The sequence below is a fragment of the Oculina patagonica genome, chromosome 4 (genome assembly GCF_052425735.1).
Source record: "Oculina patagonica isolate OP01 chromosome 4, crgOcupat, whole genome shotgun sequence".
Taxonomy (NCBI): Eukaryota; Metazoa; Cnidaria; class Anthozoa; order Scleractinia; family Oculinidae; genus Oculina; species Oculina patagonica.
The window spans coordinates 14,577,675-14,598,313 of record NC_135761.1 but is presented as its reverse complement, the minus strand read 5'-3'; the positions used below and the strand labels follow the sequence as shown (position 1 = coordinate 14,598,313).

The window sequence follows — 20,639 nt, the reverse complement described above, 5'->3', positions numbered from 1 at the left end:
CAGCTGGATCGGATCGGTAATCAGTATCTCAGGGGGAGAGGGGGGGGGGGAGGGGAACATAAGAAAGTATTCTACGGGAAGGCTCCCCGTCGAGATTTTGTACCATATTTAACGGACAAGGAAACCCTTTGATATTTGTTCAATGGAAAATGGTACGCCTTTCCATACCTACAGTAGAGGGTCTCAATGGGGTTAACCGTTAGGCGTAAAACGGCTAAAAATTTAGCCGTTAGGCGTAAAAAATGGAAAATTTTAACCGTTAGCCGTAAAATGTGTTAACCGTAAAAATTGGTCAGTGATTATAAATAACCCAAACTAGTTCACTTCATCGTCCCAAAAATGGTCCAAAGACCTAAAATACGTTTTTCAATAATGGAAATTGATTTTTAACTATTAAAAACAATGAAAATTAACTTTTAACTTCTGTTAACCGTAATGGAAATAAATTAACCGTTAGCCGTAAAAAGGCCAAAATTTTAACCGTTAACCGTAAAAGCCACCACCCCATTGAGACCCTCACAGTAGACATATAGCACCCGTTTTCTTAACTTTTCCCTTAAGAAAGACCATGAAAATTTCAGATGAATCAGTCGTAAGGCACACCTGTTCGGTATAGTTTGAAAGGCCGTTTTAACCCTATCCAGCCGGGGGGGGGGGGGTTGGAGCGGATAGTGCCCGCGCTGACTTTGAACACTTCTTTGAAAGCTTTTTCAAGATTCAACCAAACGCTGCCAAACTTTGCAAGTTTACCTAACATTTATCTGGTAATAATTTGGTAGGATAAATTGTTGTGTTGGGAACTTGACATTACCATGGCGACGGATGTTTCCCCAGATTTGTAATTTTTGTGTTCCTTTTAATGAAAATGAACTTTTAATGCGACTATTTTCACCTTTTTTATTTTTTTTGCGTTGTTTTATTCATTTAAAGTACTGTTCAGAAAAATTGGAAAAAAAAAATTGAAATCCAAGATGGCGGCTGTTTTGATATCGTGCTGTAATTGTCACGTGATGTGACGTCATCATCCACGTTGCGTATATCAAAATATAGATTTTCGGACATACTATATATCCTCTAAGTTTCAGTGTAATTGCTTAAATATTATTGTAGTTACGGGGTGGGGGGGGGGGGGGGGGGGGATCCGCTCCCCCGGTCTGAAAAGATTAAAAAAGCCTGGTCTGTATAGGGTTATCACCTAAATGACACTCTCCCTCTACCCATTTCTAAACTTTAACTAGTGAAATCCCTACACTAGTATACCTCCAGCCCAAAAATGCTAGCCCTTTCGCACGGAGCCACCCTCTCCTCGGTTGATATTATTTATTTATAGCTCGTAGTTAGACTGTTTGAAACGAAGTGCAATAACCAGCGGACATTTAAAAGAATTAAAAATATTGTATTTGATAATGTGATTGTTGTTTTGCTTTTGTAGCACCGTAAATGCGGACATTTGCTAAAATTTACTGTCTCCTCTAATTTGTGAATAAATAGTTCCTTGAGACTTCGTACGTGCGAGTACAGAATCTCGCATTTTTCACCCTTTAAAATTTGGGGGCTGTTCCGACTCCTATGCTTTTGCTGACGGCATGGTTTCGTTGTTCTAAAAAATTATATCGAGAGTGACATTAACGAATTAAAACAGCAAAACGCCGTTACTACAATAGCTAAATCTAGACTTCTTTAATATCGCTTTTTCAGGCGTATTGAAACAGTATTGAAATGAGTGGGGAACTAATAATAATTTGAGTTTCACATTTTGGGCAACCATGAAAATTAATAAAGTTTAGCACTGAAGGCTTGACTACTTTGCCGGCGATCACTTTTCGATCGACCTAACAGGTGCAACACTTGAAGTGTTTACTTAATGAATCATTTAAAGCAAACCCTGTCTGCAATGCTTTTAGGGCACATTCGTCTCACTAGACGAAAACAAAATAAACATCTTTAACTTTATATTTCTTGTTCTTGGCTATTAGCACACTGAATAGCCATAATCTAATTTTATACTTTTGCCATACGCTCGTGTTACCCCGATATCGCGCAGGTAGGGCGAAATTTTAACCTGATTTCGTGCGTCGTCGTACAGCTCTTCGTCATTTTGCTTTCATAGGGGTCTTCGTAGTCAAGACATCTTCCAAGTTGTTAATTTTTGTTATTTAATTCCTCTGATGCATGCATGTTTGTTTGCATGACTTGAAAAATGGCGTTATTCTGTCTTGGGTGCACTCACCTTTCTATGATCTTACTTTCCTTTTCTTCTTTTAGAGGTTATCAATCACTCGATCTGTGTAGTAAAACTCAAGCAAAGATAGTTGCTATATGGAGTAGTATGTAGTAGCTTAATGTTAAAGTCAGTAAGTTGCCTTTATTTAAAAACACGATGTAGATAAAAGCTGACAAGCTTGTGGGGTCGTGTAAATTAAAAGTTAAAAATATTTACAATTAATTAGGCTATTTACATTTGAATTTGATTTTAAAATTAAAACAACCTGAAGCATCTGCCGAAAACAGCTGTTTCGAGAAAAGGTTATTATCCTCCAGAAACATATTAAATAGATTTAGGCAACCCTCAAAGTGGAGCTCACCAGCTATTTGCTTTGTCCTTTATGAATTTACTGACCATAGACGGAAAAATGGGACTTGGTATGGTCATGTGATATGTCAGCGGATACCTTGATTTGTTAGCTGTCCATAACATGAATGTCCAAAATTAAATATGTAACCTAACGTTAGCCTATTTCTATTTCCATGCTGCTACAGGGCATGTTGACCGTGAAAATGTAAATGCATGGTTTCCTATTTGAATGCATGGATGATTTGGGTGAGAGGATCTCAGAACCCGACTAAACCGTTTAAACTGGCTTATATGTCAGACCACAAACAAAGAATGCGTGTCGACGGAAGCGAATCAGTAATTACTCAACAGATACACAACGCACGGTGGGCACAAAGTGACCCAAAAACGCTCACCTTCATTCATCTTTTTCGTTTTTGATACTGGCTACCTGAAATTTTGCATAAATATAGAACTCGTCATTCTGAAAAATCGTATGTTTTTTGTTTTTCGAATTTCGAATTTTTTGGCGGGGAAATGACGTCACAAAGTTGGCGCCATTTTTTTAAATTAGTTTCGACTATTTTTTGACAGTTTATGAAAGAACTTGTCGCAAAAATCTTGAAACTGAAATAATTTCTAAGATATGTCAGTCTAATCAGAAGTTATGGTGCATTGAAGTTACTAAAAGGCACACTATTGACACGTCAAAACTTCTGCGATGTTTGAACAAACAGCTACTGAAATTTTTAACAACACAAAGAAGATACCCTTTTGAAAATTGCCAAAAAATCCGAGGGAAGGTGGCGTCCACCACACTTCCTTCCCCTTTCTTCTACATCTCAAGGTTAACATTCATTCAAGGCGACCATTCGTATTTTATCTACCTACGTACAAGGGTTTTCATGAAGAATGTATAGACTAAAATAAAAAAGAAATTGTTCTGAAGCGTATCACTCCCTGAAACTTGGTCCTGCAGTGCAGGTTGGGTGAGCCGTTACGTTGGCAGACTCGGTGGAATGATGTTCCCTTTTAGCAGGATGAATGACTGCCGTGGAACGAGCACAACACAGGATTCCCTTAATCTTCTCTCTGAAGCTTTGGTTTATCAGAGCGTATAGAAATGGGTTGGCAGCAGAGCTGAACAAAATCATGGTGTGAGTAACGGTGTATACGTCTTTATCAATGCTGTAGGATACAACCCCGTCTACGGCGTGGGTAATTATGTCTGTCAGCCAACAGACGCCAAACAATGCAGTGACAGTGACGACCATCCGGGTAACTCGCTTTCGCACCCTCATGACGCCCTGTGTATAGAGAGATGTACAATTGACATGGCAACGTTTCGATTATCAAATCTATTTGAAAATTATATGTCAAAAAGGTCTTCTGCCATCAGATTGTCATAATCGCATTACCATGTTCGCAACTTCTGACCAAAACATTAACCCCCACTTCAAATCTTTGTTGACACAACTTGTCTTTCCAGCATAAGCGCTTTAGTTTCGGATCGAGCTAAAAGAGTGTCGATTGGGTTTGAATAAATTCAGCTCGTTTTATTTGGCAATGCTTGTAAATACTGCACCTGCTCAATATTTGCTTAGGAAACGGTCCAGAAGTTACTTTATCATCAAAATCAAACAATGATATATTTCCATTAACCTTCAAATGACACAAATTGCAAAGAGAGGAAGAAAAAACTTTTTACATTAATTGGCTTTGTTCGCAGGCGCAGCAATTGCAAGTATGACCATTTTATTAAAAGAAGGTGTAAGATATTTGATATCTATATATTTTGATATAGCTGCTCATAAGAAATGAATCTGTTTTCTGCAAACAATAAAAGTTGATGTCGCAGCTAAATTAATGTCAGAGTTCAAAACCCACTACCCAAACGCAGGAATGAGCAAAGTCACCGTAACAAATCTCTTCTCTTTGGCACCAAGCATAACGCAACTGCGGAAGTGCTTTTCAATAAAGACCCAGGCTCTTTGCGAGGAGGCAAGTTAAAGCTAAGTTGGTATAAGAGTATCACACCGGTATCGCGGAAGTCATGGGTATAAATCCCGTTGAAGTCCTGAATTTTTTCAGGCTTCGTTTTCCCAACTGGTTAAATTGGTGGGCCTACCGTGAGGATTCTGTCGTACCTTCCTTCAAAATCTTACTATTTTCAAGAATAATAATCCCCGTGTAAACAGGCGTATTCGTAAAAAGCTCACTTTTGAACATGCGAATGCCTGCTAGGTCATTACCGAAGATCTTATGCATTGCGTACTCGGGTCTGGCCACCAAACGCAAGATCTTGTCAGTTTTGTGGCTTCAAACAAGCTGCAAGTTTACACGGTTGCGCAGATTCTCCATTGTGTACCCAAGACTGAGTTTTTCATCAGCTTGTAAAGATTCTTTCCAAAGTCGTTGCTTGTTTTTATCTGGAATTCGATGTTAATGAGGATTAACGGCTCCATCGAGTGTTTGGGTTTGAACTGGAACTCTCTATTTACTTTCTTGAGTCATATCTCTTGAGAAAGGAAAACTACAAGTTATCTTCTAATGTAAGCAGCAGCTTTTCGTTGTTCCCCAATGCAGTCCTATCGTTCGATTCAGCAAGTATCTTTGCTAATCCTGTACCCACCCATCCTCTTGTTACTGCTTTTTTCTCAGGTGAGAAGCGCGTCCAAACTCAAATCCAGGGCTTTGCAGAAGTGCGCTGGTCCAAGCCGTACTGCCTGAGGAACAAAGATGTCAGCGAGCTAGGAGGAGCACTTCTGTGCGAAGATAGCGATCGTACTAATCATGATTATGTTTGCACCCAAACTTTTTCAGATGTTCTGCGCATACTAATAGTCTCCTACGACATGTGCTTGTCCGTAAACTTTCTATAAAACTCCTCTTTGGGTGGAAGCTGCCTCGAGCTCTCTCCAAACCTTTTCCACATGTCCACGTGCTCGTGTGGATAGATCCCCTTTTGGAAGAGTATTTTTCTCTTTCCGCAGCCAGGTTCATTCAAAGCCGTAATTTCGAACAAGTTTTAATGCGAACAAGCTTCGATTGTAAGAACTGCATAATGTTGATTGAGCGAAATGTCGCCGAAATGCGACATGGCCTGTATCAATAAATTCGTTTTATAGTCATTGAGGTTATAAAAAAAAACTGGGATGTTTGTCGTTTCCTGGTTAATGCGCAGCTACCGATTGCAAGAGTTGTGCCTAGATCCTCCATATTTCTCAGTTATGTGGCAGTGGTCTTTGACAGAGTGTTGACACAGCATACATGGCAGTCGGTGGCGTTTTTATGCCTTCGGCAATGTTATTGCATCATGACAAGTGGTTTTGTGTTGCACAAATCCTCTGAAATCCTTCTTGCTGAAGCATCATGCTGGTTAAAAATTTCCTTTCCCCAATAATTAGATAACAAAAAAGTTCAAACTGCTTTTACAGTTTATAGTACAGTTAAGATAAAAGATTAAAAACTTAGTTAAGATTAAAAAATCATTGCGATTAGGAGCATAACGACATTAGCTATGTACGGGTCTAGAGCATATGTACCAACTGTCCAATTTTGATCGATGAAACGAAAGGAAAAACATTTGTGCGTTAACTACCTAGAAAACGTCTTCGTTAACACTTACCCGTTGATGGTTGCTGAGTTGATTGTCGTCATTACGTTTGAACCACAGAGTGTAAACGACTCTTGAGTAGAACCCAACCATCAGAGATAAGGAAGGAATTACCAAGACAAACCACATCCAGTGATAAGCCGTACTCAATCGCCCTTTCCCGATCTCGCAGATATTTCTCTTCACGTTCCTGATCAGGAACGCCGGCATACAGAATATTAATGAGAAGATCCAAGAACCAAGAATGGTCACCTGAAATAGTATATAAAGTGTTTTTGTGATAGATCATACAATATTACGTTTGGTCTTATTATTATTCAAGTGTTTAATTTGTTGTTATTCGACATAAGAGGGTCTGCATGGGGGGTATCTCGATCACACTTACCACTTGTTAAGAAACTAAAACGGCTTCAAAATGCCAATATTATTTTGTTTAGTAAATCAAGAAGTTTTCGGTCATTTTCCGACAATTCTCGATCATTTTTGGAAGCTCTCCGAAGACTTCCGAAGACTGCCGAAGATTTCCGAAGACTACCAAAGATGTCTGGAGACAAACCTTCTAGACGAACACAATGGCCGCAGTTGGTATAAATGTAAACCACCTTGTTTTATCGAATGTCAAATTTAAAAAACACGCCGTAGCTGACAACAAGAAAAAAATTTCAACTACAAACCTTTAGTTTTCGTTCGGTAAGTTTCCCCTTGTCACCAAGAGGATAAACAACTGCATAATATCGTTCAATGGTGATTGCAACCAGAGTGATAACTGAGGAAGCTGCTCCAATCCACGCGACGGTTCCTCCTGTCAGTAGTTTGCACAGAACAGTACCAACCATCCCCTCTGGGTGGGTGGAAGTGAGTGCGAAGAAAATGTCTGGTGCAATAAACGCTGCGAAAAGGATATCCGCCACAGCCAGATTTACAAGAAGATAATTCATTGGGGTCCTGTGGAATACAATATATATAAACATATATAATGGCAGAAGTTCGTAGACACCGTGACGCTTTTATATAGGCGCATTTATAAATACCTTCCAATGAACTATTTATGATCACTCGCGTCAATGTCTGTATCTGTTGTACAGAATAAAGCCGATATTTATGATATCCCTTAACCGCACTGATTAGCTTTAACTCGTCCCAAAGCTCGTGTTGAAAATCAGCCAAAAAAGACAGTTTAAGTATTATAAGTGTAACTTGTGCTCTCATTGTGCTAAATTTAAAGTCCACAAACATCAGTTGGCAATTTCACTGAAGAAATTAACTTTATACAATGTTTAACTTAACAGCTTTTGTTTTTGTGTGAATCGATTGGGTTAGTCTCGTTCCTATAGATTGTGTTCCTCCCTGTCCAATGCTTGTAATTCTCGACTGCTAGACAGGAAGAGCGCAAGCTGGTAATAAAATTGTGCTTAAACAGATTTTTTAAATTCTCTAATACTTTTTTCGTGTTTGCACACGCTCTCGCCATTTCCTGCTTCTCAAATATATGCTTTTAAAACGACAAAGTCTACTTCTGTTATTTTAGTCTGAGCCTACCACATATCTCGACTTTTCTTTATAATGGCGCAAACAAGGCAGTTTCCGACGATATCGATAACGATGAGAATGGAGTTCACCGTTGCTATGGCAATACCAGCTGATGACAGCATAATTGATGGGTATCTACAATGCTACATAGTTAAGCAACCTGGATTAAAAAAGACAAGAAAATGTGAATCGTTCAAAACTGATAATCTCTGATCAATACTACATAAATAAGGGATAACGGGCACTCGCAAATCGCGATCGATGAAACGTTCTCGAGGGAAACAATCGTTCCAGAATGACCCTTTTTAAGACTCCGAAGGACAATATATCCGCAAAGAACAAAGTGTTTTCAAACAAAAACGGATACGCGTGGACGGGACCTTTAAGAACCTCCGAGGTCTTGTTTATTGCCCCCTGTTGAGCCGTTTAACGTTTCAGCTTTTGAGCCAGGGCTTATAGAACACCTACTGATGAGGTGGTTTTCTGAAGTAACAAACTTAAACATTTTACCTGAAGAAAAATATTTTTGTCTTATAAAGAAGGCAGGGTGGTAAGGTGGCGAACTGTGACGTCTTCATTTTTCCAAAAGATCCGTTTTCACCGTCCACACTCATACACGAAGTCGGCGCCGTCAACAATTTCAGCTCTGGAGAGATTTTTCGAAAAAAAAAATGTCTTTCTGGTCGCGGTTCTCACCGGATACAGTGGACGTCAGGCCAATCCGGAAAAAAAGTCTTTCCGAACGAAAACGGATTAGTGTTGACAGGATCTAAATGTGTGCACCTAAATGAAATACGCGACAGTGGAAAAGAAAAAAACGGATTAGTGTTGACAGGATCTAAATGTGTGCACCTAAATGAAATACGCGACAGTGGAAAAGAAATGCGTTATCAGGATGATTCAAGGTCCAAAGAGATGAAGATGTAAAAAGTTTTTCTCAAATCTGTTGTCGTATGACCATTCCCAGGACTCATATAAAACTCCATCAAATCTTCCAAACAAAATGAGCTTGGATTAAAACGCAGCTCATTAACATTTTTGTTTATATTTCTGCAGATATAATTATGGTTACTTAAGAAGAAAGACCACTCCAAGAAGCGTATCTAAAAAGTCAATAGTGAACTAAACGGATAGCCAGAATAGAATAATGCTTGCTTATAAAATAGAAGAGTAAGAAACAGCCATTACCTTGAGAAATATAAAAAAAAAAACAGTTGTTGCAGCAAACCTGAACAATTCGTCATTAAAGTGCTTCCAAGAGCGGAACTTAAAGAAATAGGACTGTTTTTTGGATGATTAATATTTTTAAGAATCGACTTAACATGACAAAAGACGCACTCCAACCGACCGTATGTTGCAGGTACCGCAGTCAATTTTGACAAATGACATGCTGCCTCACTGTTTGAACATGTAATTAAATTAAATGAAAAATGCAAGCAGCCGTTTTCATTTATGAATAATCAACTGCTTTGTAGTGTTAGCTGTAGCTCTTTAAAAAGATTTGAATGGGATATTATCTGCCCTTGTATTTGCTGTTGTCCTTGCCCAAACTTAGTGACTTACTAGTTCATCTTTTAGGACAGAGTATAAAATAGCCGTGGCAACTGGTGCGGGTCTGTAAGCAGTATCGAAAAAACGAAAATGTCCTGCGCAGCGTTAATTTAAATGAACACATTGGATTAAATGTAAAGTTTAACGCTGGAAAGTTCAATGTAAAATACTAAACGTTTCGGCAGTGCTGCCTTCATCAGTAGTAGTGGTAAAAAAATGTCGTTGCTCACGCTCACGTATGTGAAAATAAACGATGGAAATTCAAATTAACACAATTTGGGAACTCGCGCGTGCGACGGAAGCGCGCACGGGCAAAGCTCGCATACGAGTTATTTAAGTAAAGCTAAAGTCTTGGTTTAGCCCGCTCGGTGCCAGGGTCTTGATGACTCGCTTTTCCTCACGTCTTCTCTTTGCTTGGTCAGCCAGGTTCGGTAAGCAGTATCTTGGGGGGGGGGGGGGGGGGGGGGGTAAATGATACTTTCCCCTTACCCGTTTTTATACTTCAACTAGTGAAATCCCCACTCTAGTATACCTCCAGCCCAAAAAAGACCTATCCCTTTCGTACGGAGCCACCCCGTATAGTACATTATAGAAAGTATCCCCTCTCCTCGGTGGATATTATTTTTTTTATAACATATTTTGGGCTCGTAGACTGTTTGAAACCAAGTGCAATAACCAGCAGACAATTAAAAGCAAAAAATGTATTTGAAAATTATGTAATTGTCGTTTTGCTTTTGTAGCATCGTAGACGAGGACATTTGCAAAACATCACGGTGGTCGGTTGCTAGGGCTTTTGCTCCCGCACCTTAGATAAGATAAGATAACCTTCCAGAGTTTTAGGCCATAGACAGAAGTAGAATGCATTGAATCTAAAGGCCGGTCCAAACGGCAAATGTTCGGCAATCAAACACGATCAAACATTGTTTGGTGACCAAACATGATGACGTGATACCGAGTGTCCAAACGGTATCAAACAAGTTTGATCAACATGAAGAATTAGGCCGCAAGCAACTGGGTCGAGAACGCAATTTCGTTGTGTTACTGAACTGGAGCGATCTTGTATTTAATGTCTACTACTGGAATGTCCAGTTCTTCCTTCATCGTCTCGTACGCCATATCACGTATGTCCTTAAGATGATATTCGTTAGAAAAACAGTCCCACAGGCACGGATGCCGCTTAAACAGATCGAGCATGGTATTTACTTCTCCGTCCCTCCATTTCCTTGCCTTTCGTGTCTCCGTTTCTTCGCTCACCACCATTAAACAGCTGATTGTGGGTAAGCAGCACGCGGTTTCTATGGATACGAGTCAAAGAGCGAGCCCAGAACGCATGCGCGCGCAAAACATGTTTGACAAAGCCGTCCAAACGAAAAAACGTTTTACGATGTTTGATGAGATGTTTGACGACGTTCAAATTTTATCAAACACAATCAAACACGATCAAACACGATCAAACAAGGTGTCCAAACGAAAAAATGTTTGTTTGTTTGATCGTGTTTGATCGCCAAACATTTCCCGTTTGGACAGGCCTTAACGAAAGTTAGCAGGGAAGTAGGTTGATAAACTACCTATTTATTGGTGGTTATTTCATCCCATTAGACTGCTACTGTGACGCCATATATGATGTCTAGATTTGACATCAGAAAGAAAATTTTAGAAAGAAATGGTAAAAATTTGATGTAAGTTTTCTGCATAGAATTGTATGATTTCTCGTGAAAACCCAATCTAAATAGGATAAAATGGCGTAAAGTTACAGGTAATTGAAGATATTCGAATTTCCCGCCACATGACCATATATGGTCAAACTTTAGGGGTAGTTAAACGCGAAAACAATGAATGTATTCGCAACGGAGAAAAAAAAATGCTGCATAAAATCAAATCGTAGTTTTTTAAATTTATCACATGTGGTGCTTTGACGCGTATTTCGACACGAATTACGTTATTTTGACGTCATAATACGTCATAATGCGCTACCGTTTGTGATAAGGCAAAAGGCCTAAAACGGCGAAAATAGCTAACAACACAACGGACACACAAGCAGTGGGTTGATTTTATTAATCTACGTAAGAAATGAAGTTTCTTAGAAGTATTTGGCGTTCTTAATTGACGATATTTTATTCCCCATACAACGTCTTTAAAGCGCTCAAATTCTCAACGGTTGCCCGTGTAACCTAATACCGCGCCAGCTGAAAGGTCACGTTCCGACTCACACAATGTACTCAGCACGTAACAAGTCGATCAAAGTCGATCATCGAAAACGTAGTCAATAAATCGAAAGTACTCGATATTTGTCGATAATTGTCAATCGACAAGTTTAATTTGTCGATAAAAGTCGATAATCACAAGATTTTTAACTGATTATCGATTTTATCGACAAAAATTGCAGACACGTCTTTCAAGTAAGACCACGACATTCAAGTTAGTCACGGTGCGCGGCAACTGTAGTCTTGTCTCCCGCCATATGACGTTTTTTGTATTTCTGATTAAGATCGAACAAGTCGATAATCACAAGACTTCCAATAAGTGTCGATTGATTAGTATCGATTTCGATCGACAACGATCGAATTTTATTGACTATCGAAATTATCGACTTGTTACGTCCTGATGTACTGTGACGCTAAAAATGAATAAGCTTGGGACGCCTGTCACAAAACCAATTCTCTCGATCCCATATCTTACAATCTCACAATATACATATCTACGTCGGCTTTAAAAAAACACAGGCTAAAAATAAATATGACGTCAAGCTATTCACCTTTATTTTCAGCAAAAGAGTTACCAGTCTCCCGCGGTGACTGAAGCTGAAACCGACAAAACATCAGCGCAATATTATGGTTGACAGCCCAAATATTAGCTGGATTCTATTGGCTAATCTCTATGGCGTCACCCGTGGAAAAATTCACCGGTGACACCACATTTCGGAATGGCGTTCTGCAGGCGAGACAAGATGCTCGTTCTGCGATCCGCCGTCATTTTGTTTTTAAGCCCATGCGCGCCCTCCATTTCCGTATCCATCGGTCTCCAGGGTCTCCTGATAATGAAACGAGCGACGTGGAGCAATTTATTTACTACACAGATCTCAGTAATTATGACATTCGTACGTAGAATTATCGCATCATCTTTAAAATTTTACTCATCACGTACTAGGCTCTAAACGATCTGGCACCTTCATACGTTCGCGACCTCCTTACTCCTTACACTCCACCTCGTCAGCTACGCTCATCTTCAAAAGACCTTCTTTCTATTCCGCATTTCAATTTGAAAACATATGGCGCAAGATCTTTCTTTTTTTGTAACCTTTTAACTATTTTTATATATATATTTTTTTATAGTGTTTTTAATATTTTTAACGTTACTTCTGTAAAGCGCTTTTGAACTTTTAGGATACCGGCGATATATTAATATTTTATTATTATTATTATTATTATTATTATTATTATTATTATTATTATTATTATTATTATTATTATTATATTAGAAGCTAATTGTACTATCCCCCCCCCCCCTCTTCCCTCCCCCTTCCTTGATATGTTAGACGGGGGAAGGGTTTGATGAAACACCTCCGTAAGACGCAATAACATTATTTTTCATTGATTAGATATCCCTAAGCTTGCTCTACAAGATGGCTACGAAGCGTTTGTAAAATGCCAATGACGTCATCAAAGCTGCCTTTTGAGGATGTCACCGTTTTCTCAATAGTTCAAAAAGTAACAAAAATTAATATAAATTCTCACCAAAAATTAATGCTAACGGTAGGCGAAAAAATGAACTAATCCCGCAATTTCCTTGCCAAATTCGAAAAACTGAAAATTACGTCAAAAAAGTCGAAATTTGGCAAAACCAGCATGTTGCGGTTGTCAAAAATCAATGACACAATGTCGTGTGACAAGTCAAAACTTCTGGAAGGGTTGAATCAAAAACAACTTAAAGTTTAGAATCACAGAGTAAAACCGGTTTGAAAATTGCGACAAAAAAAACTCAAGGGAGGGTGGTCTGCACTCCATGGCATCCCCCCCTCCCCCGTTTGAAGCTTTTAGCAGTTATAGTTCTTTTTTCTTGATACATTTACAACTATATTATCATTTAAACTAACTACGAACAAAGATTTTCTCCAATAATGTATCAACTAATAAAAAACAGAAATTGTTCTGAAGCACATCACTCCCTGAAATATGGTCCTGCAGCATGGGTCGAGTCAGTTACGTTGGAAAGTTCGGTAGAATGAGGAGGTTGAATAACTGCTGTAGAGCGAGCACAGCATATGATTCCTTTTATCTTCTCCCTGAAATTTTTGTTTGTAAGAGAGTATACAAATGGGTTGGCAGCAGAACTGAACAAGATCATGGTGTGAGTGACGGTGTATACGTCTTTATCAATGCTGTAAGATAGAAACGCGTCTACGAGGTGGACAATCTCGTCAGTTAGCCAACAGATACCAAATATTGCAGTGACAGTAACAACCATCAAGGTAACTCGCTTACGCACCCTTATGACACCCTGTGTATAAAGAAATGGACGATTAAGATTGTAATATCTACATCAAACAATCTATGTGTGGTTCCCAATATTTGTTTGTTATTAGCATAAGTGCTTCAATTTTAGGACAAGCTACAAAAGTACCGACTTGACATACGAATCTTTAGGCTGGGGTATTTTATGCTGTATTCATTGACAATGCCTGCAGCATTTGCATTTTTTGCTCAAAATTATCATAAGAAGACGAACTTATGCTCTGTACAGCTGACTTATTTGGTATTCATTTTGTCTAGTAGAGTTGTAGTTATGTTTAGATATTCACTCATATACTTTTTACTGTAACAATTTTGTAAAGGTTATACTCTATGAGCGCTGCAGTTAGCACGTTTAGCTTATGATATGGAAAGCAAGATTTGAATCATTAATCGATTATTTTTAATTAAATTAATATCCTTACTACATCACTTTCATGACAGTTTTGCATGATCATAATGGCTACCGTTATTGCATTCACAGCAAGAACGCATGTTAAACATTTTTCCCCCTAATCATGAAGACCGTAAAACTATTCGAATGGCTTATAGTCAAGAAAGCCCAAAATAATCTGGTTTCAAGAGTCCAAAATACCCGTTACATCAGCTGTCCAATTTTGATGGATGAGCCAAAAGAAAAAAGTATCAATAACTTATATACCAAACGAACTTCGTTAACACTTACCCTTTGTTGATTGGTGAGTTGATTCTCGTCATTACCTTTACACCACAGAGTGTACACGACTCTGGAGTAGAACCCAACCATCAATGCCAAGGAAATAACTATCAAGACCGTCCACATCCAATGATAACTCTTTATCAACCACTCCTGGCCGGGCCACGTTTTGACGCAGGCATTTGCCTTCACGTTCTTGATCAGTAACATTGGGAAACAGAATATGAATGAGAAAATCCAAGAACCAAGAATGATCATCTGCAAGAGTAAGGCTATAGTTATACGTATATAGATTTTTGTATGAGGTCCGTGACAGTTCACAGTAGCGGAGGTCCAGCGCACGAAGAGCGCCAGCGGAGCACCATGGGTAAAGAAATTTGGTAAACCCATGAAGCCTTAAAAATTTGGTTATCGAGTGAGCGTACGCCCGCCTGCCCGGAGGCGCCTACAGACTCTCGGGGAGGGGAAGGGGTGTCACAAGACTACCCGACCGGAGGGGAATGCCATCTAATCAGTTTCTTAACGAATTTTAAGGTTAACGTCGGCTTGTATTTTATGTTATAAGACAACCATGTTATGGTTAATTGACAGCTGTCAAAACAAGGTATCCGCTGACCAGTATCACATGACCATATCGCTCAGGTGTACAGCTCATCGAGGTGATGTGTTTTTTGAAGCAGACCGCTGACCAGGTTTTGGTTTTCCCTCGAATCGCTGGCTCAAATTTTACTTTTTTTGTCTAGGGTAATGGCAGGATTTTGTATGCGCAATTTCTGCGATCAGAAATGACCATTTCTTTGGCCATGGATGTTTCTTGAGTAGCAAACGTTTAATAACTTCACAGTATTTAATCACAGTATTTTAAATTAGAGTATTTTTTACAAATTTTTAAGATTAGAGTAACCAGAAAATAAGTATGGAGCTCCGCTTTTAGGCTTGGTTAAATCTATATATTACGATATTTTATAAAAACTGAAACGACGTTCCGGGATTTGTCATGATACAGTAAATAAAATTAAAGTTTTTGTTGTTGTTTTTTGTCATTACAAAAAGGATACTTATGTGGGTTTTACGGATGCCCTTAGTGATGTTGTGATTTCGGGCCCCCAAAATTAGGAACATTTTGAAAACATTTGGAGATCAACTCATGTAAACACGAGTCTTTTTCACAACCAAGAGAAACGGGCATACCATGCGCATGAGCATACGCAACCGGAATTAACAAACTATAACATGTGGAATAAAAGCAACTTTTACCTCACTCACGTGCACTTTCGCTGCAACTCTTTTTATATAGTAAAAATCAATTATATGATTCAATTCCTGTTTCTCCAGGCTACTGAAGTAAACGGCTTGCCATCGCCCGTTAATGTAAGGTTATTCCATCGTTTGAAATCCGATGTGACAATACTAATAGTAGTAATAGAAACTTCCACTGCGCAAAGGAACACAAAACATTGAATCTGCCAAGGCTAGCTAAGGATTTTGTTGTTGGTTCTCGACCTTGCTCCGAGGGTTTTTCTCCGGGTTCTCCGGGTTTCCTCCCTCCACAAAAAACAACACTCCGTGTCACTTCGTGTTCGTGTCACGTGGGGAAATAAATTACATTTACATTTTTCATTTACAAGCCCCGTGCCACTTGAGGCCGTAATTACCGCCATTGGTATAATCATGAACCACATTGTTTTATCAGAGATCAAATTAGATCAACATGCAATAATTATCATTAAGTAACGTTTAACAGTGACAAACCTTCAGTTTACGCTTGGAAAATTTCCCCTTGTTACCAAGAGGATAAACTACTGCATAATATCGTTCAAGGGCGATTACGACCAAAGTGACAATTGAAGAAGCTGCTCCGGTCCACGCGACGGTTCCGCCTGTAAGTAGTTTGCACAGAACAGTACCAACCACCCCCTCTGGGTGAGTGGAAGTGAGCGACAAGTAAACGCCTGGTGCAATAAAGGCTGCGTAAAAGATATCCGCTACAGCTAGATTCACAAGTAGATAATTCATGGGAGTCCTGTGAAATACAATAAATATATGCACATAAACTGATTGGCAGAAGTACGAAGACACACAGTGACCTGATCATGTGCGCCTATTAATAACTACCGCTACATCGTGCAAAATTGGGCCACTATTTATGATAATCCATAAGACTTGCTGTCTATCTTAATCTCGTTTCCAGAGCTCAAGCTCATACATCTTCGTCCACAGAGCCGCCTGTCCCTCTCAGCCGGCGGGGCCGTTGCACAAGAACAGCTGGTTCTGGGGACACCGCATGATTTCATTGGCCAGATTTTAAAAAGGAGTATTTAAAATCTGGCCAATGTAATCAACCGTTTTAAATTCTCTTTCAAAGGAAGGATTTAAAAACGTTTGTTTTGTAAGGATAGTTGTCAATTTATCTTTTTGAAAAATCTAGTCAATTAAGTCTTGTGACTTCAAAACAAACTTTTCCTTGTACAAAGCCCCCGTCGGTTAGCTCTTTCATCTGCAAACGCGCATTTTAGGCGTTATTTGGAGGCGCGGTCATTAAACCACTTGTGACGTCATCAATATGCACGTCAGTGGATTTTTGTGATAAGAAGCTGATAGAGCTAGAAATGACTTTTCTACAGGGTTGTTCATTTTGAATATCGGTTGCATTCTGACAGAACTAATCCAAGAAATACACGATCCGTTTTTTGGTGCAAAATCGGTGCTTAAACAGGCCAATGCACCTGTAATTGATCAAGGTCCCCCCCCCCCCCCCCCCACTTTAACGGTTTAAAAAACGCGTTTTGGGGGGAAAATCCGCAAATGAAAGGGTTAAGAGGGACAGATCTAGACACCTCCCAGGACGGAAATGGTGTCCATCGTGCTGTTTCTCTCAGTCACACAGAGCTTGCCCTCCTCCCTAGTGTTTACGTTCCTCGTCTGCTGTTCAGGAAGAAGATTATGTATTAAAAGAAAAAGTCAAAGGTTAGTCAAGTGCAAGAGTCGACTAAGAAGGTGATAAGTTTTCTTGTGTATATACTAATCAATCATGTAAATGACATAAAGATGAATTTTATCGTAGCCTGCTAGAGTACTTGCTCTTCGGAAAAGGGTAAAGCCTTAGAAATTCTGTATGTCATTGAGCCCAAACTGGAAATGAATTCCAATTTGCCATAAGTATTTGCACTTGGAACTTAAAGATTGAATGTGTTTTAAGTATCGTTCAAATGTTTTTATGACAAAACACTTGTTGTGGAAGGCTTCCTGCTAGAAAATACAGTAAAGCTTTCTAATTGGGTGCTGTCTAATACGATTTATTTTAACGGTTGGTTAACTTGCATAAAATGTTTGGACTCCCCCCACCCCAACACTTATGTGTTTGCACACGCTTGGATTTGTTATGTCACTAAAATAAACTGCTATAGCGTGAAAGAATACCACATCTTAAGGCCATGTTACACGACGCAATTTTTCCTGCTACTTGCACGTGTAGCACCCGATCTTAGCGATTTGAGCAACTGGCAAAGCAACAGATTGTTGCGTTGCAAGTTGCAGAAAAAGTTCAACTATCCTCTACTTTTCGCAACGTTGCGAGACAAGATGCTGCGTGTAACATATCAAGCGCAATTTGCAACGTAGTTGTGTTAGATTTAGCCAATCAGAGCGCTCAGAGCCAATCGTTACCGCTGAGGTTTTAATTATTCAGCGGGCGCGTTGCAAGTTGCGAACACAAATTTCGCACGTGTGAAACTTGTCATGTTTTTTTAGCCGTCATCGTTGCGTTGCAAGTTGCGTCGTATAACGTGGCCTTTAGTTTAGACATACCTCATATCTCGATTTTTCTTTATTATCACGCAAACAAGGCAGTGTCCAACGATATCGATAACGATGAGTATAGAGTGTACCGTTGCTATGGCAATACCAGCTGATTCTCGCATGTCTGATTGGTATCTATATTACTACAAAGCTAAGTAGCCTGGATAAGAAAAAGAAATTAGGAAGCAAGAATCGTTCATAACTGATATTAGTAGAATTCTTCAAGTATACTAATGCAAAACCTGCAATCTGATTCGCTGAGCCATTACACACTGCCAGCTATTGGTGAGCAGTCGCGTAAGGTCGTCTACAAAATGGCGACATTTTCTCGTTTCTCCGGAAGTTTCAGGGCAGTTTAGAAATGTTATTGAGTACCTCAATTAACGCGAACTCAAATAAATGAAAATTCACCGTTACACGAGTTAAAAATGTCAAAATTACTGAATGAACTGACTGAGTTTTAATTTACATTAGGCCGCGGGCACGATTTCGCTAAAGCGTGAAGTTTGTCTAGTTAGCATTGCAGAAAATGATTTGAAATTATTATTTGAAGGAAAATGAGTTTGATTAAACTGTGTGACTTTTTACTGTGATTTGTTACTGCCTGTCAGATTTCAGATGTACCGATGACATTACTGTGTGGTCAAAGTTTTCCAACTTTACCAATCGAGACAAGCTTGATGTGGACAGTGAATGCTTCAAAAATACCGACAACCTCGTTCCCAGTGTCTCTCTCTCCCTGCCCGTTGAAATACCGAAAGCTGTAATTAGGAGTGTTTGTTCGATGTCGAGTAGGTTGTCGGCGCCACGGGAAATCCATAAATGGCGGGTGAACTTCTAACAGAATTGAACCATTTTTCAAATGTAAAAAAAAAAAATTTTTTTTTTTGTTGACGTTTTAATTACTTTCCATTTTCTGTTTATAAATCTGTTTACCAGTGCTTTGTGGTCAAAGAAATGAAAATAGCTTTAGCTCCCCGTAGAGGCATTGGTTTGGGACTGAAGTGTACAAAACAAATAGATTCCATTTTGTCCTGGGTTTGTTAAAGATCACAGAAGACGTCAAAATGTGGCAAGAACATCAGCGACCAACTAGCCTGCCACTTTTTTGCTCCTACCAAGTTTTTACGTCTTCTGTCAAGGGATATATAACAGACGCATGGCAAATCGAGTCACAGCGTAGCAGCGTGCTTTATAAGGTTACACCTGACCAGTCCACCTTATCGCCTGACGAAGAATAGCAGTGTGCAGTCGAAACGTCGCGATCTACATCACAAGTGACAACGTCGTGAGACAAACGAAAAATACTTCATAATTATTGGAATCTATTTGTTAACTATGAAGTGTGATCAGGTGCTGCATGTGACATAATACTGTCATCGTTCCCAAAATAGTTCCGTTTTCACCATTCACACGAAAACAGCGTTTAAAAGATTTCTCTCTCTGCCGGAAAGCGTTTTGGAAAATTTGCGTTTTCGTTTAGCGTTGTTTTCATCAGATACGTGTGGACGCAAGGCCAATCCAAAAAGAAAATATTGCATTTTCAAACCAAAACGGATGAGTACACAAAAATAAATAAATATACGCGGCTGTGACAATTCAATTTGGTTACATGCACCTGTTCGTAAAATTAATTAGAACGGCGACTCGAGGTCCAACATAATGGAGCTGTGGACGAAGGGAATTTTTAAAAGCAAGTACAGACATCTACATTTGCTAAATTCATTCCAGATATGAAGAAACCCAGAAACAACTTACAATCTCAAGCATTAAAATAAACGTTGTTAGTTTGCTGAAAGATAACTCTAGATGTCCGCGATGAGTTAATACAAACAAGTACAATACAAGCGCACATGTAATTTAGGACTTTTCCTCATATCTGATGTCGTAGGACAATTCCCAGGACTGAAATAAAACTCTATAGAATCTTCCTGAACGACAAGAGTTTTAATAGATGAAGACGCTACTCGTTAAGTTTTTGTTTGTATTTTTGTAGATAAAAATAGCTTCTAAAAACAAAAGACTTCTCGGGGAAGAATAACTTAAACGTCAATAGTAAGGAAAACCAGGATAGAAAAACCTTTGATTATAAAATAACGAAAAACAACAATACCTTTTGATACTTTTAACGGTAGGCAAGCCAGAAAGACCGTTAGCAGGCCCGAAAACTTCGTCATTGAAGCGGTTACAGCTTAGAGAATTAGAGAAACACGACAGTCGTATGAGTGAATACTGCGTGCTACAACTCCGAGACCATATGCTGCACGTAATGTAAACAATTTTGACAAAATGGCATGTTCACCGTTTAAACAGGTAATTAAGTGGAAAATACAAGAAGTCGTTTTCATCTATGAATAACCAACAGCTTTGTCGTTTTAGTTGTAGCCCTTTAAAAAGATTTGAATG

At 39.1% G+C, this 20,639-nt stretch overlaps 2 protein-coding genes across 2 annotated transcripts; both read right to left on the bottom strand.

The window, feature by feature from the left end:
- Positions 1-3,245: 3,245 nt before the first annotated feature.
- LOC144649648 (allatostatin-A receptor-like) lies at positions 3,246-8,973 on the bottom strand. Its single transcript, XM_078509197.1, has 5 exons — positions 8,889-8,973; positions 7,710-8,483; positions 6,845-7,115; positions 6,183-6,422; positions 3,246-3,861 (listed from the first exon to the last, which is right to left on the bottom strand). The coding sequence occupies exons 2-5, from the start codon at positions 7,820-7,822 to the stop codon at positions 3,508-3,510; spliced, it is 978 nt and encodes a 325-aa protein (XP_078365323.1). The 5' UTR covers positions 7,823-8,483; positions 8,889-8,973; the 3' UTR covers positions 3,246-3,507.
- Positions 8,974-13,157: 4,184 nt separating this feature from the next.
- LOC144649649 (pyroglutamylated RF-amide peptide receptor-like) lies at positions 13,158-20,423 on the bottom strand. The gene is made up of 5 exons (XM_078509198.1): positions 20,347-20,423; positions 18,243-18,393; positions 16,188-16,458; positions 14,445-14,693; positions 13,158-13,748 (listed from the first exon to the last, which is right to left on the bottom strand). The coding sequence occupies exons 2-5, from the start codon at positions 18,353-18,355 to the stop codon at positions 13,410-13,412; spliced, it is 972 nt and encodes a 323-aa protein (XP_078365324.1). The 5' UTR covers positions 18,356-18,393; positions 20,347-20,423; the 3' UTR covers positions 13,158-13,409.
- Positions 20,424-20,639: the final 216 nt, after the last annotated feature.

Bases quoted from the DNA above. Each gene is read 5' to 3' on its own strand.
- LOC144649648 (XM_078509197.1), bottom strand. From the start codon at position 7,822: ATGCTGTCATCAGCTGGTATTGCCATAGCAACGGTGAACTCCATTCTC. The intron at 7,116-7,709 runs GTAGGCTCAGAC...TGTATTCCACAG, and splicing joins AAGAAAAGTCGAGATATGTG to GACCCCAATGAATTATCTTC. The intron at 3,862-6,182 runs GTAAGTGTTAAC...CTCTATACACAG, and splicing joins AACTCAGCAACCATCAACGG to GGCGTCATGAGGGTGCGAAA.
- LOC144649649 (XM_078509198.1), bottom strand. From the start codon at position 18,355: ATGCGAGAATCAGCTGGTATTGCCATAGCAACGGTACACTCTATACTC. The intron at 14,694-16,187 runs GTTTGTCACTGT...TTACTCTTGCAG, and splicing joins TTTCCAAGCGTAAACTGAAG to ATGATCATTCTTGGTTCTTG. The intron at 13,749-14,444 runs GTAAGTGTTAAC...CTTTATACACAG, and splicing joins AACTCACCAATCAACAAAGG to GGTGTCATAAGGGTGCGTAA.